Source organism: Scyliorhinus canicula, chromosome 5 (genome assembly GCF_902713615.1).
Source record: "Scyliorhinus canicula chromosome 5, sScyCan1.1, whole genome shotgun sequence".
Lineage (NCBI taxonomy): Eukaryota > Metazoa > Chordata > Chondrichthyes > Carcharhiniformes > Scyliorhinidae > Scyliorhinus > Scyliorhinus canicula.
Window position 1 is genome coordinate 191076859 of NC_052150.1, and position 17307 is coordinate 191094165.

The 17307-nt window shown below is 43.2% G+C and overlaps 1 protein-coding gene across 9 annotated transcripts in view; it reads right to left on the minus strand.

The window, feature by feature from the left end:
• The window catches only part of LOC119966499 (partitioning defective 3 homolog), a 939848-nt gene that overhangs the window by 500174 nt on the left and 422367 nt on the right, over positions 1-17307 (minus strand). For all 9 annotated transcript variants that reach the window (XM_038798290.1, XM_038798285.1, XM_038798283.1 and 6 more), the window contains exons 4-5: positions 15422-15597; positions 6736-6897 (exon numbers count right to left, since the gene is read on the minus strand). In XM_038798290.1, coding sequence (XP_038654218.1) covers positions 6736-6897; positions 15422-15597 — 338 coding nt within the window. The remainder of the gene's footprint in view (positions 1-6735; positions 6898-15421; positions 15598-17307) is intronic.

A 17307-nucleotide genomic window follows, 5' to 3' on the forward strand; every position in this document is an offset into this window, starting at 1 on the left:
TATATGCTCATTTCTTTTAACTGAATCCAAAAGCACAACTGCCTGTGTATTCCTTGGATCGAGGCTCTCTAATGTACCACTAATTGTAGTGCTGGAGCACTTGCTGTAGTTCATAATAAAGGCCTTGTTTAAAACTCCAAGAATCTCCATCTGCTCACTCGTGAGACAGTGAAGTACACTATAGCCAAATACCTATTCTTTCCCACACCTTGAGAGAGACATCAATGGAGTGCTTCAACAATTCGGGTGCTTCCTGCAATTGGGTACAAGTGGCACATCGGAATCAATGTGCGTGTTAAGTATGAGGCAATTGTTGCAGTTGGCCATAAGCCATAAGGAAACCAAGTCAAAAGCTCCAAAAACATACTTTATCATTTGTGGAGCCCCATTCGAGCAATACGGAGGCTGGCGCTGTAAGTATTTAGAGCTCAATATGGATGTCAGCACATAATCCAAACTAATGCAAATCAACATGGACTGTCTGGCCGACACACGATTGTTAAAAATATCCTGAGAATTCTTTTCTGCTTGTTAGAACCAAAATCACACTTCTTGGCAAAATCAGAAGCAGAAATGTCTCTGCAGGAATCAAACTTGAACATTCTTATTGTTAGGATAGTTCTCCACTGAGCAGTATAATCATGCTAAACCCTCCTGCTAAGCCGAAAAGAGATTTCACGCACAAGAAAATTAGGGCAGCACACTGAGTATCACTCATCGAGACAGACATTCCTGGCAAAATGGCTCAGGTCGAGAATGAGTAAAAGGGTTAAAACGACCTAAATAAACCCCAGCCTGTTGATCATTTTTTTAGGGATGAGTGCACACTGGCTAGGCCAGCACTTTTATTGCCCATCATGAATCGTCCTCGAGAAGGTGGTGGCAAGTCTCCTTCTTGGACCGCTGCAGTCCGTGTGTTGAGAAACAGCAATTATAAAAAGGAGAAAAATATGCTGTTGAAACAAAGAAAAACTAAAACTTCACCGAAATGTTCAGAATATTGAAACATCCTCGCAAAAAATTGGTAGCACAGAATACAGCTGTCGGTAGAAATAGGAAATAAAAATGTCAGAAATACTCAGTTGGTCAGGCAGCAGCCGTGGAGAGAGAAACAGTTGTATTTGGTTGTTGCTTTTCCAGCAAAATCTGAAACTTTTACTCGGTTTCTCCCTCCACTGATGCAGTCTGAACTGCTGGGTTTTCCCAGCATTTTCTGTTTCTTTCACTTTGGATTAGCAGGGAGCCAGTTAGTCCCTTGAGCCTGTTATGCCATTAAATAAGATCATGGCTGATCTGCAATCCATCTCCATGTATCTGCTTTTGCCCCAACATCCCTTCATCTCTTTGGCGAACTGTATCAACGTCAGTTTCAAAGTTAAGAATTGATCTAGCATCATTTCTGTTTGCAGAAGGAGTTCCAAACTTCGAACATCCCTTGTATGAAAGGGGATTTACTAATTCCACCTCTGAAGGATCTGGCTCCAATTTATTTGCATGTATCCCCTAGTCTTGGACACCCCAAATAGTGGAAATAGTTACTCCCTTAACGTTTTGAAAAGTTCAATCAAATCAGGTTTAACCTTGTACGTTCCAGTCAGTACAACCTTGGTTTGTTTAATCCTCTTCGCAACTTCATCCTTGGGGAGACCAGGCACCAGACTGTAGTCCCTTCGAGACCAATATATCCTTGCGAAAGTGTGGTGCCCAGGATTGCCAGGTGTGGTTTAACCAGAGGTTTGTATGGTTGAAGCTTGACTTCCACCTCCTTTTACTCTATTCTTCTCAACATGAAGCCAGCCTTTCATTAGCTGTGCCATTCCATTCGAAGAAGATATAATGAAGCAGCAAAAGGGAATTTTCAAAACTGCTCCAGTATGGAGGTGTCTCACTGTCACAGAATAATGGAAAACTACCCGACCAAAATTACATTGCAATGGAGCAAATATCTTGAAGTTCAGGTATTTTTTTTCCTTACAACACCACCTTTATCTTATTCATTAATCAGTGCTGAACAAATGAGAACTAAAATTCAATAGCAGCCAATGGAATTTTTTGAAATATTTTACCTCAGAAATAAATCAAAACAGATGCAGTTGCACAGCCATGGTACAATTAATTGGTAAACATTTCAGCATTCAGCGATCCAACTATCCAATGGCACAGAGGATCTGAGTAAAATAAATTTCACTCCTGCGCTGTGTTGGATTTTGAAATGTTCACCAGGCTACAGGAATCTAGCTCTAATAAGAGTTTACCTGGGGCATGTCCAGAGGCAGTGAACTTTAGGATTGCAGTGCAGTGAGTAGTCCTGTAAAAACACTGAACAAAACAGCCTTGGAGTGATAGTTGGGGATGTGAGCCCTCAATTACTAGGCTTTGCTGTGTACTGAAGAAATGTGCCAGCCATTTCAAAATTCATATTTGCTTCAAAGCATAAACCGTATGGATTATACAATAAGTCAATTAAGAGATATTTTGAATGCGAGTGAAAACCTACACAAACACCTCCTGGGTTCAGATGAGGTTCACTGACAACACAGGCTTCATTTTGATGGGCAGATACGTGACCAGAATCCCTCAAATACGTTACAGGCACTTCACCAGCTCACTCGTTCATAACTACTGAATTGTTACAGGATTACTGTTCGAGTCAAGAAACACGGATTTCTTCCCTCTGAACAGTTACAAAAAGGCTATCATGGCAATATTCTCAAGGAAATGTGGAAAAATACACAAATTCTACATCTCCAAACAAAATATTTGTGCAAGTCAGTCAACTGACAGTGAGAGAGGCTGAAGCCATTAAACTATGCAGCTATCATGGATTATTTAAAAACGCGAGTGATAGATCCACACCAAACTGTCATTCTTTCGCGAAGAAATATCATTACTCAATGGCTGGCCAAAACCAAACTTAACATACACAGTCCAAGTAATAGGAACACACACACACTCACGCACACATTCCCAAGAATTTCCAGTTGAAGTAAAATGTGTAATTTTTTCCAGTCTGTCAGTCAGCCTAAGCAAACCAGCTGCAGAAGCATATTTTAGTGAACCAAAACATCCCTCCATATGGCAAGAGGTCCAGTCTCAGAGACAATAATTCTGGGGATCTAACTTTCTCCACTTGCAAAGTTTCACATTATGACACCATGTTATATTACATACTTAATATGGATTTCTTAGGGCAGCACGGTGGCCTACTGGTTAGCACAACCGCCTCACGGCGCTGAGGTCCCAGGTTCGATCCCGCCTCTGGGTCACTGTCCGTGTGGAGTTTGCACATTCTCCCCGTGTCTGCGTGGGTTTCGCCCCCACAACCCAAAAATGTGCAGAGTAGGTGGATTGGCCACGCTAAATTGCCCCTTAATTGGAAAAAATAATTGGGTAATCTAAATTTTTTTTTTTTTTTATTGATTTCTTTATTGTTGCTCGGCATCTGGTGACTGATAAAGTTTCTTCTCTTTCCAGCATTGCAATTCAACACCTTCATCTGGGAGAATTAGCTCAAATGGTAGTGCACTTGCTTTGCATGTAAGAGGTAGTGGGATCAATGCCCACATTCTCCAATTTGATTTGGGGCAACACGGTAGCACAAGTGGATAGCACTGTGGCTTCACAGCGCCAGGGTTCCAGGTTCAATTCCCCGCTGGGTCACTGCCTGCACGGAGTCTGCACGTTCTCCCCGTGGGTTTCCTCCGGGTGCTCCGGTTTCCTCCCACAGTCCAAAGACGTGCAGCTTCGGTGGATTGGTCATATTAAATTGCCCTTAGTGACCAAAAAGGTTAGGAGGGGTTATTGGGTTACGGGGATAGGGTGGAAGTGAGGGCTGAAGTGGGTTGGTGCAGGCTCGATGAGCCAAACAGCCTCCTTCTGCACTGTATGTTCTATGTTCATCGACCATTTTATCAGATTGGTTCTCGTGTTTTTCCATTCATGTCACTATTTCAACAATCTTCAATGTTTTACCCCTTCAATTAATTTCTCTTTGCCATGCTTTCCTACTTCAAGCTCTTAATTCTGCTGATTCAATTCTTCACTGGACTTGTTCTTATTTTCTAGTTGCTTTTTCATGGAGTTAAGCTTATTCTACATTGCCTCATTAATTTCTCCTCAATTTCATTTAGTAAATTTTTGCAACTATTTTTAAACTTCCTGTCAGTCATTTCATCTTATTGTTTTGCTGTCTTCTTTAGAGTTCAATTCTTTTTGCTGATTCCTCTTTGTGTTCAATAGTTTCTTTTAAAGACTTTAATTTCTGCATTTCTTCCAAGGGGAATTCTTCATGATCTTGCTGGACATATAAATTTCAAAAATGGAACCTTCATTTCTACTCGTCTTAACTTCAGCCAAATCCTTTTGGCTTTACTATTGGTCAGGTCGATCTTCAACGAAGTGTTGACTTGCTTCCATTCTGCTTTTATCTTGTTGTCCTTTATTTGGTCATTTAGTATCTTTCATTTTGCCCTCTTTCCGGGGTCTTCCTCTGCAAACCTTATGGGGGTCTTCAATTGCCTCCTATCAAGAGAAACTCTTTTGCCCTCTATTTGAGGTCTTTGTCTCCTCCTTTGTAAGGTCTTTGTCGCCTCCTCTGTAAGGTCTTGTTGCCTCCTCTTTAAGATACTCCTTTCTTGTTCCTTGAGGTCTTCATTGACTCTTAAGTCTTCCATTGCCTCATTCTTGGGTCATCATTGCCTCCTCTGAGGTCTGCCATTGCCTCTTCCTTGAGTTCTTCCATTGCTTATGGGTCTTTCGTTTTTTTTAAGTTTCTCTCCATCTGAGGTCTCCAATTTTCCTGTCCATAGCCACTTGTTCCTTCTTGTGCCCTGTGTAAAGTAGCCTAAACACGGACCCCGCTGCGTTTGTGCGATCTTTCCATTAGGTTCTGGTTGGACAGTGCCAGCTGGTTTTTACATGCAAAGACCAAGCATAGATCAACTCTGGCTGAGGTACCCAGTCCAAAGCCGTAACCTCAACACTAAATACAAGGCCAATCAGAATCCATAGTGAAATATTGCCGATTAAGAGGACCTCAGGAGGCAATTCCAGGCCTCCTCGTTACAAGAAAGCTGAAATCAGGAACCTTATTACCATTTATAGGTGGACAGAAATCCAATCTGAAACCCTGACTGCACCATGTCCATCAGCAACTCTTGTAAAGCCAAGAGACACCATCATACTTTTTCCACGAGGAACCTAGCACAGCGGAGTCAGTAAATCTATTTTATTTTACTTTATTCCGTTGTTCCTTGCGCATAAAATTTTAATTTTGCACAATACTCTATCTGCAAAAATGGCCATAATCTTCCAAGCGCCGTGAAGATAGACAGATTTTGCTCCTTGACATAATGGAAACTTTACTGATGGGTGACATAGCAGCAAGCACTGCTGCCTCACAGCGCCAGTGATCCAGGTTTGATTCAAGTCTCGTCTATGCAGAGGTTCAAGTTCACCCCGTGAGTACGTGGGTTTCCTCCGGTTGCGCCGGTTTCCTTCCACAGTCCAAAGATGTGCACGTTAAGTGGATTGCCCACAATCATTGCCCTTCAGTGCGCATGGATGTACAGGTTAGTTGTGGGGATAGGGCGGGGTGGGTAGGTGAGTGGAACTGGGTAGAGTGCTCTTTCGGAGGGTGGGTGCAGATTCAATGGGCCAAATGGCCTCCATTCTGCACTGCAGGGATCCTGTGACACATCAGAAACTACCTTTCGTTGTTACAGAATAAGAATAGTAAATGCAAATTGTTTGCTCACATACAATTGTGACCTTTACAATGCACTGTGTGGAAAACCAGTCCATAACATTCCGTTTCCTTCATGACAATGGAACTGCTATTGTAATTGTTTTAGAAGCGGGCTTGGGACAGGATGACATTAATGAACAGTTTGCTTTTGAATGAAGTAGAAAGTTGCAGAACACAGTAAGTAGTTTATAAACTGGCCACTTCCTCACACCGCCAGCATAATGGAAGGATGTTGCTAAGAGCGGCAGGAATTATTTTTCTAAACTCACATCACTTTTGGATTTCTGCTCAATATAGAAAACTCCAAACTTTTGGCAGAGAACATAGAACATAGAACAGTACAGCACAGAACAGGCCCTTCGGCCCTCAATGTTGTGCCGAGCCATGATCACCCCACTCAAACCCACGTATCCACCCTATACCCATAACCCAACAACCCCCCCCCCCTTAACCTTACTTTTATTAGCACACTACGGGCAATTTAGCATGGCCAATCCACCTAACCCGCACATCTTTGGACTGTGGGAGGAAACCGGAGCACCCGGAGGAAACCCACGCACACAGGGGGAGGACGTGCAGACTCCACACAGACAGTGACCCAGCCGGGAATCGAACCTGGGACCCTGGAGCTGTGAAGCATTTATACTAACCACCAAGCTACCCTGCTGCCCCAATATTTCTTACGCCAAAAGTGGTTGGACTCGTGTAAATAATGGCACAGATACCACGTCATTGTTCACACACATGCAGCTAAATCACGCTACCATAACTTTCTAGAGCAAATATCTAAATGTCAACATTAGGATGCAATTCTAATGAAGGGCCCACAAGTGAAATGTTGACACACCAGGCAGGGTAACTTAAGGTGACAAACTTGCTGAGCATTGAGCGTTTTCTGTTTGGTTTCAGGTTTTCAGCACATGCAGATGTTTTGTTCATGAGCACACATAATTGACTGATATTTCTTGGAATAGATTTCATAAAATTACCTGCTCCTGCCGTTCCAGCCACTTATCCACCATTGGATGAGTGGCACTTAAAGATGATCGGGCATTGTCCCGCTGAAACTGATTTGACCAATGGCCAGCATCTCTTGGCAAACTCCTGTAGCTGTCCTGTCCATTCATTGGATTCCTCGGAGTTGTTTCTTTCTATATAATTTAGTAAACACAGAGACAGATAATTATTTTGTTCTGAACTATTTAAGCAGGCAACTAATAAGCTTCTATTTTTAATTAAATCCAAGTTCACTCAGTTCAGATTGTCAAAATTCACAGCATTACATTCATGGTGCATCAGAATTTACAAGTTGTTGCCATTGTGCAAGCTTAAGTAAAGCAATTACGGTATACGGAATCCTATTTGATCTTGCTCTAGTGGTGAGCTTTTTCTCCCCCAAACAGGTTATTGCTTGAATCGTGCACGTTATGGTTGGAGACTTAGGCCAGGACTGCCAATCCTTCCGGATTGCCAAGGAATTCCCCAGAACCAAGATCGAATCTCACGGGCACAACTGTGAGCAATTGGGAGAAAACAGGCAGCATCAACATCAAGTGGCACTTTTACCAGGCAGCGCCCGTCAAGGGAGCACTCCCTCAGTATTGCACTGAACTGATTGTCGATATTATGTACGAAACCTATCCAGGGGTTGAACCCAACGCCTTCCAATTCTGATATGTGGGTGCTATCACTGAGCTAAGGCTAATGGGAGAAAGGCGCTGCCCCATTCTGAGTGCTAATGACAGGTTAACTGGAAACTCTTGTATTGTTAATGGGCTTGCTTGTTGCTTATATTTAATTTTAGGTGCAATTTGATGTACTGAACAGGCGCCGGAGTGTGATGACTAGGGGCTGGCTTTTCACAGTAACTTCATTGCAGTGTTAATGTAAGCCTACTTGTGACAATAAAGATTATTATGTCATCATTGCACGACAGGGCCCAGCGATTCTGTGGGTGGAGTCTGCCTTGTGATTGCATGGTGCCATTGTACTTACTGCACGTTCAAGGAATGTCATTTTTTTTGCTGCATTTTCAAATACCCCCCTGTATTAAACTAAAGTTAATTTTCAAACTTTGTCTTTTCAACTATACCCTGTATTAGTTGAGGAACTCTGTCGACTTTGTTTTAATTTGCTGTACAGGGGTACGGCTCTGCTCTATACTGCACAGTACGTGTTTGAGAAACCTGTGACAAACTTTATGTTTTAAAGAAGTCTCTACAAGGAAGAAGTCTGCAGGCTCTTATTGTCCTTGAATGTCTAATTTAAATTAGTTTTTTCAGTGATTTCTTATTTTGTAAGTTAATTCAGCGAGCAATGTACAGTATTGCGCATATGTGGTACGGGGTTTTCCATGCAAATATTGTCCCCGGGAACTTAATATTGATTCCTATGGGAAATTATGCTTCACTTTATGAGGTGATTTTCAGAAATACAGCCAGCACTGAGTACTTGCTGTATTTTTTGACAAACTATTCAATCTCTTTAAAGTCTTTGTTGTTCAGCTACAAAGTTGAGCTGACAGTCGTGTCCTCTGAATTCTTCTCTGCCACCAAATTTAGGAACTTGCATTCAAGGTAAAGGTGATCAAGACTCATCAGTCCCTAATCAAGTCGAAACATGGTCCTTCATAGCATGAACTTGCAGTTAAACTCAGATTTCACTTTAGAGTGCAGAAAGGTTTCATTCGATGAACTGATCCCTTGGGATGATGGTGGGACGGTGGCACTTGAGAAAGAGAGGGTAACTCTATATACACATTATTAAAGAAGAAAATCAATTTTTATTCCAGATAAACAGGGCACTGAAAGCAACAGGAGAGCGAAAGTGGTAACTGATTCAAGCAGCGAGTTTACACTGGCAAATCACCAAATCTGTTATCTATGTCAAACCGACGATGAGACGGATATTGCTGACCACTGATTTATGTAAAAGTAGATAATTCAGCACATTTTTAGCAACAAAAAATAAGCTGGGGTTCAGAAAGAATCCATCATTCAATTTTGTTTCACTGAAATAAAGAACGTTATGGGGTGATTAATGGGATTTACAAAATAACAAAGGTTCAGAGGCTAAAAGAAAGCTTTTCCTCGAGTGATGAATCAACAAGAAATTTAGGAGAGTGAGAAAAACGGTCAGGAGAATGATAAAGAGGTCAGAAAAATGCCTTCACGCAGTGTGTTAAGAAATTATAAAATGATTTTTATCAAAATTGGCTTCTGAGGCAGAACACATTATGTATTTGAAAAAGAATAATACAAAAGGAAAGGCGGTGATGGTTGAATGCAATTAGTCATCCCCGATTTGCAAAACAGGCATCATCATGGGCATGATGGGTTGAATGGCCTTTTCTCCATAATGTAATATGCCAGATTCTACGAGTCCTGGTGAGGAAAAAAATTTCTTATCCCCAAACCAAAGTTGCTCTTCAAACTTGATTGATGAACAACTCTACAGGATTGATTAAAAGAATAATTTCGATCTAGTTCGAACTGAATAACTTTTCTCAGCTACAATTAAGCTTTACCCATTTATGACAGATATTTTAGCAAAGGTCATACTGAAATAGAAGGTCAGCCATAATCTTTTTGAATGGCAAAGCAGGCTTGAAGGACCAAATGGCCATCTCCTGCTCCTATTCCTGATACCCTTATTATAGCACCTCCATGATATCGATTATGTTGGATAAATAACCAAAACCCAGATTACAATACAGCGCCTATTTCCATTACAATTAATGGAATTTATAGTTAATCATCTGAACTATTTCAGCACCTCCCAGTCACCTCAGTCAAGTGCCTGAATTTTAACAGTTGATTCTCAAATCATTTTTATTGCTGCCTTTTAAAATTTCGAATTGCTCCCGACATTTTCGAGCCAACTGACTGTTGCAGACTGATATCTCGGGTATCTGCAGCAATAAGTAAAAGTAAGAGTTTAACAAATGTTCTTAAATAATTTAATTGGTGACAGAAATGTCAGTCAGTGGGGTTAAGTGTTGCACTTGTGAGAAGTGGGAGATCTGTGACGCTTCCAGTGTCTCAGACAACTACATCTGCAGGAAGTGCGCCCAATTGGAGCTCCTCACAGCCTGCATGGATAGGTTGGAGCAGTAGTTGGATACATGTAAGAGCATGAAGATGGCGGAAACCGTCATAGACAGGAGTTTTAGTGATGGTGTCACACACAAGGCGCAGGCAGATAGACAGTTGATCACTAGAAGGGGTAGGCAGTCAGTGCAGGAATCCTTTGTGGTTATCCCCCTCTCTAACAAGTATACCGTTTTGGATACTGTTGGGGGGGGGGGGATGGCTTATCGAGATAACAGCAGCAGCAGCCGAAGCAGTGGGGCCGCGACTGGCTCTGTTGTTAAGCAGGGAGGGGCAAAGAGCACTAGTTATATGGGACTCTATCGTTAGGGGTACAGATAGGCGCTTCTGTGGATATGAAAGAGACTCCAGAATGGTATATTGCCACCCTGGTGCCAAAGTCCAGGCTGTCTCTGAACAGGCAGAAAGCATTCTGAAGGGAGAACAGCCAAAGGTTGTGGTAAATAGTGGTACAAACAGCAGAGGTTGGAAGAGTGACGAGGTCCTGCAGCAGCAGTTTAGGGAGTTAGGTAGAAAGTTAAAAAAGCAGGATCTCTAGGGTCTTAATCTCAGAATTACTCCCTGTGCCACGTCCCAGTGAAGCTAGAAATAGGAAGATAGTACAGCTCAACACATGGCTAAACAGCTGGTGTATGCGGGAGGGTTTCAGATATCTGAACCATTGGGATCTCTTCCAGGGCAAGTGGGACCTGCACAAGGACGGGTTGCATCTAAACTGGGGTGGCATAAATATTATGGCCGGGAAGTTTGCTCGTGTCACACGGGAGGATTTAAACTTTAAAGGGAAGGGGGTGGTGAGAACTAAATAAAAGGTGAATTAATAATTTTTTTAAAAATAATCTTTTTTGTCACAGTAGGCTTACATTAACACACCAATGAAGTTACTGTGAAAAGCCCCTAGTTGCCACACTCCGGAGCCTGTTCGGGTACACAGAGGGAGAATTCAGAATGTCCAAATTACCTAACAGGATGTCTTTCGGGACGGGTGGGAGGAAACCGGAGCACCCAGAGGAAATCCACACAGACATGGGGAGAACATGCAGACTCCACACAGACAGTGTGGGATGTGGCACAGACAGTAATTCTAGCCGGGAATTGAACCTGGGACCCTGGTGCTGTGAAGCCACAGTGCTAACCACTGTGCTACCGTGCTAACGGTACCAAATTAACTGAAGGGGAACTAGAGAGTAGGGCCAGTAAGACTCAGCTTAACGTTTCAGAATACAGATACTTCAGCCAGATAGAGGGGGATGTAAAAGGGGTGGGGGAGTTACGCTACTGGTTAAGAAGAATATCACAGCTATACTGCGGGAGGACACATCGGAGGGCTCATACAGCGAGGCAATATGGGTAGAGCTCAGGAATAGAAAGGGTGCAGTTACAATGTTGGGGGTTTACTACAGGACTCCCAACAGCCAGCAGGAGGTAGGGAAACAGATATGTAGACAGATTTTGGCAGGGTGTAAAAGTAACAGGGTTGTTGTGGTGGGTGATTTTAACTTCCCCAATATTGAAAGGGCCTCATTCAATGCTGGGGCCTTGGATGGGGCAGAGTTTGAAAGGAGCATCCAGGAGGGCTTCTTGAACAATCCAAATAGGGAAGGCTGTGGTGATATGATTTGCATAGCTGTCTGCCATTGGGGCAGAATACCGGCTTACCATTGGCCCTGGTCGGTCATGTGCCTCTCGACCGATTGGTCGAGAGGCTGAGTTAACCACGCCTCCTTGCCGAGGTATAAATAGTCAAACGCCCGGCGGTCGTCCATTTTTATTGTATACAATCGCAGGGCTAAGTTCTAGTTTAATAAACTAGAGTTTTGAAGATGGAGTTCCGTATCAAGCCTAACTTTTGTAAAGCAACTCGTCTCTCGTGCAATTGATGGCTCATCAGGGGCCGTACTGGACCTGGCCAGGTGATTGATGTTTCAGTCGGGGAGCAGTGTGTGAACACAATTCAGTAAGTCTTAAGGTACTGATGTATAAAGACAAGAGTAATCCTCAGGTGAAGGTGCTAAATTGGGGGAAGGCTAACTACAACAGTATTAGGCAGAAACTGAAGAAGCTAGATTGGGGGTAGATGTTTAAGGGCAAATCAACATCTGGCATGTGTGAGGCTTTCAAGTGTAAGTTGGTAGGAATTCAGGACCAGCACGTTCCTGTAAGGATTAAGGAAAATTATGGCAAGTTTTGGGAACCTTGGATAACGAGAGATATGGTGAGTCTAGTCAAAAATAAAAAGAATAATGTCAAGATTAGGAGGCTGAACACATGAAGCAAGTTTGGACTACAAGGGAATTAGAAAGAAACTTAAGCAAGGAGTCAGGGGGGCTAAAAGGGGTCACGCAAAGTCATTGGCCAGCAAGATTAAGGAAAATCCCAAGGCTTTTTATACATATATAAAGAGAAGAGAATAGCCAGGGAGAGGGTTGGCCCACTAAAGACAGCGGAGGGAAATACATGCGTGGAGCCAGAGGAAATGGGCGAGTATCAAATGCGCACTTTGCGTCAGCATCCACCAAAGAGAAGAACCAAAGAAAAGAGAAGGGCAGCACGGTAGCATTGTGGATAGCACAATCGCTTCACAGCTCCAGGGTCCCAGGTACGATTCCGGCTTGGGTCACTGTCTGTGCGGAGTCTGCACATCCTCCCCGTGTGTGCGTGGGTTTCCTCCGGGTGCTCTGGTTTCCTCCCACAGTCCAAAGATGTGCAGGTTTTTTTGTATCATAGAATTTACAGTGCAGAAGGAGGCCATTCGGCCCATCGAGTCTGCACCGGCTCTTGGAAAGAGCACCCTACCCAAAGTCAACACCTCCACCCTATCCCCCAGTAACTGCACCCAACACTAAGGCCAATTCTGGACACTAAGGGCAATTTATCATGGCCAATCCACCTAACCTGCACATCTTTGGACTGTGGGAGGAAACCGGAGCACCCGGAGGAAACCCACGCACACACGGGAGAATGTGCAGACTCCGCACAGACAGTGACCCAAGCCGGAATCGAACCTGGGACCCTGGCGCTGTGAAGCAATTGTGCTAACCACAATGCTACCATGCTGCCCTAGGTTAGGTGGATTGGCCATGATAAATTGCCCTTAGTGTCCAAAATTGTCCTTAGTGTTGGGTGGGGTTACTGGGTTATGAGGATAGGGTGGAGATGTTAACCTTGGGTAGGGTGCTCTTTCCAGGAGCCGGTGCAGACTCGATGGGCCAAATGGCCTCCTTCTGCACTGTAAATTCTATGTAATGATGAGTCTGGGGAAGGGTGTGTAGATAGTTTGGGTCATGTTGAGATCAAAAAGGAGCCAGTACTGGGGGTCTAAAAAACATTATGGTAGAGAAGAGCCCAGGGCCTGATGGGATGTATCCTAGAATACTGAGATAGACATGGGAGGAAATTGCTGGGGCCTTGAGATAAATCTTTGTATCCTCACAGGCTACAGGGGAGGTCACAGAGGATTGGAGAATAGCCATTGCTCTTCCTTTGTTTAAGAAGGGTAGCCAGACAATCTAGGTAATTACAGGCCTGTGAGCCTTACGTCAGTGATGGGGAAACTATTGGAGAGGATTCTTTGAGACAGGATTTAGTCGCATTTGGAACTAAGTGGACGTATTAGCGAGAGCCAACATAGTTTTGTGAAGGGAAGGTTGTCTCTCACTAACTTGATTGAGTTTTTCGAGTAAGTGACGAAGATGATTGATAGAGCAGTGGATGTTGTCTACATGGACTTCAGTAAGGCTTTGACAAGGTCCCTCATGGCAGACTGGTACAGAAGATGAAGTTGCACAGGATCAGAGGTGAGCTGGCAAGATAGATATAAAACTGACTCGGTCATAGAAGGCAGAGAATAGCAGTGGAAGGGTGCATTTCTGAATGGAGGGCTATGACTAGTGGTGCTCCTCAGGGATCAGCGCTGGGATCTTTGCTGTTAGCAATATATATGAATGATTTGGAGAAAAATGTAACTGGTTTAATTAGTAAGTTTGCAGATGACACAAAGGTTGGTGGAATTGTGGACAGTGATGAGGACGATCAGAGGATACAGCAGAATATAGATCGGTTGGATATAGGGCGAAGAGATGGGAGATGGAGTTTAATCCAGACAAATGTGACGTAATGCGTTCTGGAAAGTCTAATACAGATGGGAAATATACAGTAAATGGCAGAATCCTTAGGAGTATTGATAGGCAGAGGGATCTGCGTGTACAGGTACACAGGTCACTGAAAGTGTTAACGCAGGTCGACAAGGTAGTCAAGAAGGCATCTGACATGCTTGCCTTCAACAACCGAGGCATTGAGTTTCTAACCTGGCAAGTTACGTTGCAGCTTTACAGAACCTTAGTTAGGTTGCACTTGGAATATAGTGTTCAATTCTGGTCGCCACACTACCAGAAGGATGTGGAGAGGGTATTGAAAAGATTTACCAGGATGTTGCCTGGTATGCAGGGCATTAGCTATGAGGAGGGGTTGGAGAAACTTGTTTTTTTCTCACTGGAACAACAGAGGTTGAGGGGCAACCTGATAGAAGTCTACAAGATTATTAGGGGCATGGACAGAGTGGATAGTCATAAGCTTTCTCCCAGGGCGGAAGAGTCAATTACTAGGCGGCATATGTTTGAGGATCGAGGGGCAAGGTTTAAAGGAGACGTACAAGGCAAGTTTTTTTTACACAGAGGGTGGTGGGAGCCTGGAAGTCTCAGCCGAGGGAGGTAGTGGAAGCAGATACGATAGTGATTTTTAAGGGGCGTCTTGACAAATACATGAATAGGATGGGAATAAAGGGATATGTTCCGTGGAAGAGTAGGGGGGTTTAAGAGTAGACGGGCAGCATGGTCGATACAGGCTTGAAGGGCCGAAGGACCTGTCCTTGTGCTGTAATTTTCTTTGTTCTTTGTTTTCTTTGTATATTTTAAGGCATGTTAACAATTGGAAGCTACATAAAATGCAATTGGAACAAGACTACATGTTGTGTTTTTTCCCCATAAGACCTCTGATATAGATGGGAGGCCAGGCCCCGTTGTGATACAACTTGATTCAACCAGAGGATTGGAATCAAAAAACAAAACATATAGGATACAAAAGCTGTAATTTCAAAAGCAGCAGGCATTGAACGAAGGTTCAAGTCTGCACTGACAGCTATCAGGTATTGATATAGGATAACTAGTGATGTTTTAAAAAGTAAATTTATCATGAAAAAGGTCAATATAAATCACTTTATTAAACCATTTTGTCAACAACTCAGTCTATTACTATTGTTAAAGCAATGTAATGTTGCCATAGTTGTATAAATCAAATTCTTGCTCATTTAAAATGCCTTTAAAAAATTCATATAGTGCATTCATCTTATTAATTTTATTTAGTTTGAAGTTCACCGGAAAATCCGTCACTCAAACCAAGGAAATTGAATGGTGTTGTGTCTTTTGCAGCCTGTCACTGAAACTACATAGTGACGATGCTTTTTAAAAAAGAATTTCATTGTCAAGTGCTATGGAACACCCCAGGACACCGCGAGTACAAGTCTGTGCATCTCCAAAATCTAGAATTAAGAACAAAACTGCGAACCCACCTTTTTTCTGTCAAGGCTGCTGGATGTTTGGCTTGGCTTTGGAAAGCCCGGTGTTGTCGACCAACGGGTCGGGTTTTTGCGAGAGGGCTCTGCTGGATTAAGGTTCGACCCCGATATAGAAGACAAAAGGCCAATCAGTGCAGGGTCACTGCTTCGTCTCACATGAAGTGGCATGTCTGATGGGGGAAAAAAATAACTTTACCATTTTGATCATAGCCGGTTTCTTCTGGTCAAAAGCTATAAAATAGCAGTGTTTGCACTCCACGGTAAACCATCGGCTCCAAACAGTTTTGGGAAATGCTGAGGACGTGAAAGAACACATATAACTTTATGTTTTCAATTCCTAAAGGTGAGGAAGATAATCATGCCAATGTAACGCACGTTCTTCCGTAAATCCTTTCTCAAAAACCTTTCAAATAACTGGGAATTTTTTTTTAAATAAAGGCATTACCAACTCTATGACCAGCATTTGAAATTGGGATGGACAGCTTTCCCACTCAAAACGCATTGAGGTCTTCTGTTGACCAATCTGACTAGTCCACAAGGAGGCCCCAACTTCAGTCCTGAATCTCTCCTGTGGCGCTGTAACATTATAATTGGCCTCAGCATTCTTCTATTAAGGAAGAGGAAACTTAAGTCAAATTTCTGCCACAAATCTCAGTCCCGTCAATCCTACTGGAAATGTACACGGTCACCGAGTGGGGACAAAATAGGTGAGATTATTCCCCACAGTGGATTAAACTATTATCACTCAGTCTTGGCTCGTTACTTAGGCCATGGCACCCAAGAGCGAACTGTACCCCAACAAAAGAAACGTATTTAGGATAAGAGACAGAGAAAGGTTGAACAGAATAAAAGGACAATACGTTACATTTAACACAGGCTCCCCACTTTATTGTTCCATTGCAAGTTTGCTCTAATGCCGGTAGGAGATTAGACATTCTGGTTATAAAGAAAGAATGAGCAAATCCACCATACAGATGCAAGTTCATCAATCCTATACTCGTAGTTAGCATGCTCTAGCTGTTCCAAAATGCAAATCACTTATTGCCATGGCACAACTGAGGCCATACAATAGAATAGTCTGAACCTGGAAAGCTGCCACTTGTGATCCACCACATCACACAGCCATAGCAAAGCCCATGTGTCCGACACGAGCCATAAGTGCAAACAATGACAACATAGGTTTGATATGATTCATGTTACATTTATAAACGTTAAACAAAGTTCAGTAAGATAAAGTGTAAGTTTCAATAGTGTCAGTAAATTAGAGACAGGATCTTTGATCAAAAAGTCATGATGTCGATTTAGTTTGGGCAGAGCCAAGAAACTTTTTGAAACTATGTGCGGTGGCTGGTGGCACCTTTACCATTGGCCACTTGGAACCTCACTAATTATGCACAGGCAAGCTCCCCTGATTCGGTGGCTGACAGTTTATTAAACTGTCCGCCAACAGCTGGCACCATATTTATATACCAGTCCAGCACACTCGTATCACTCTCTCCAGCCCATCCTGTCTTCACCAGACTGTGCAGCATCCCAGAGACACAAGGCATGCAACCTGAAAAAGAAGTCTGTTCCTTGATTCAACCACTCTACCTGAGCCCATTACTTGCAGGGTGGCCATGGCCCACATGTACCTCTCCCCACCACATGTGGGTATCTCTCTGATTCCCTTGCTTGTGAGCTTTTCATGCAGCCTCATCAGGGTTCAACATCCCTCCCCTGCCTTCCATTGTTCACCTTCTTCATCCACCTCCTTGCCCTTTTGCCTGCCATCGTGAGCAGGAATTGGTCTGCCCAGGCAGAGGGTGTGCAGCACATCAGGAACAGCACAAAAAGACCTTGTTGCCCTCACCTCAGTGTCTCTTACAAACTGAGAATGG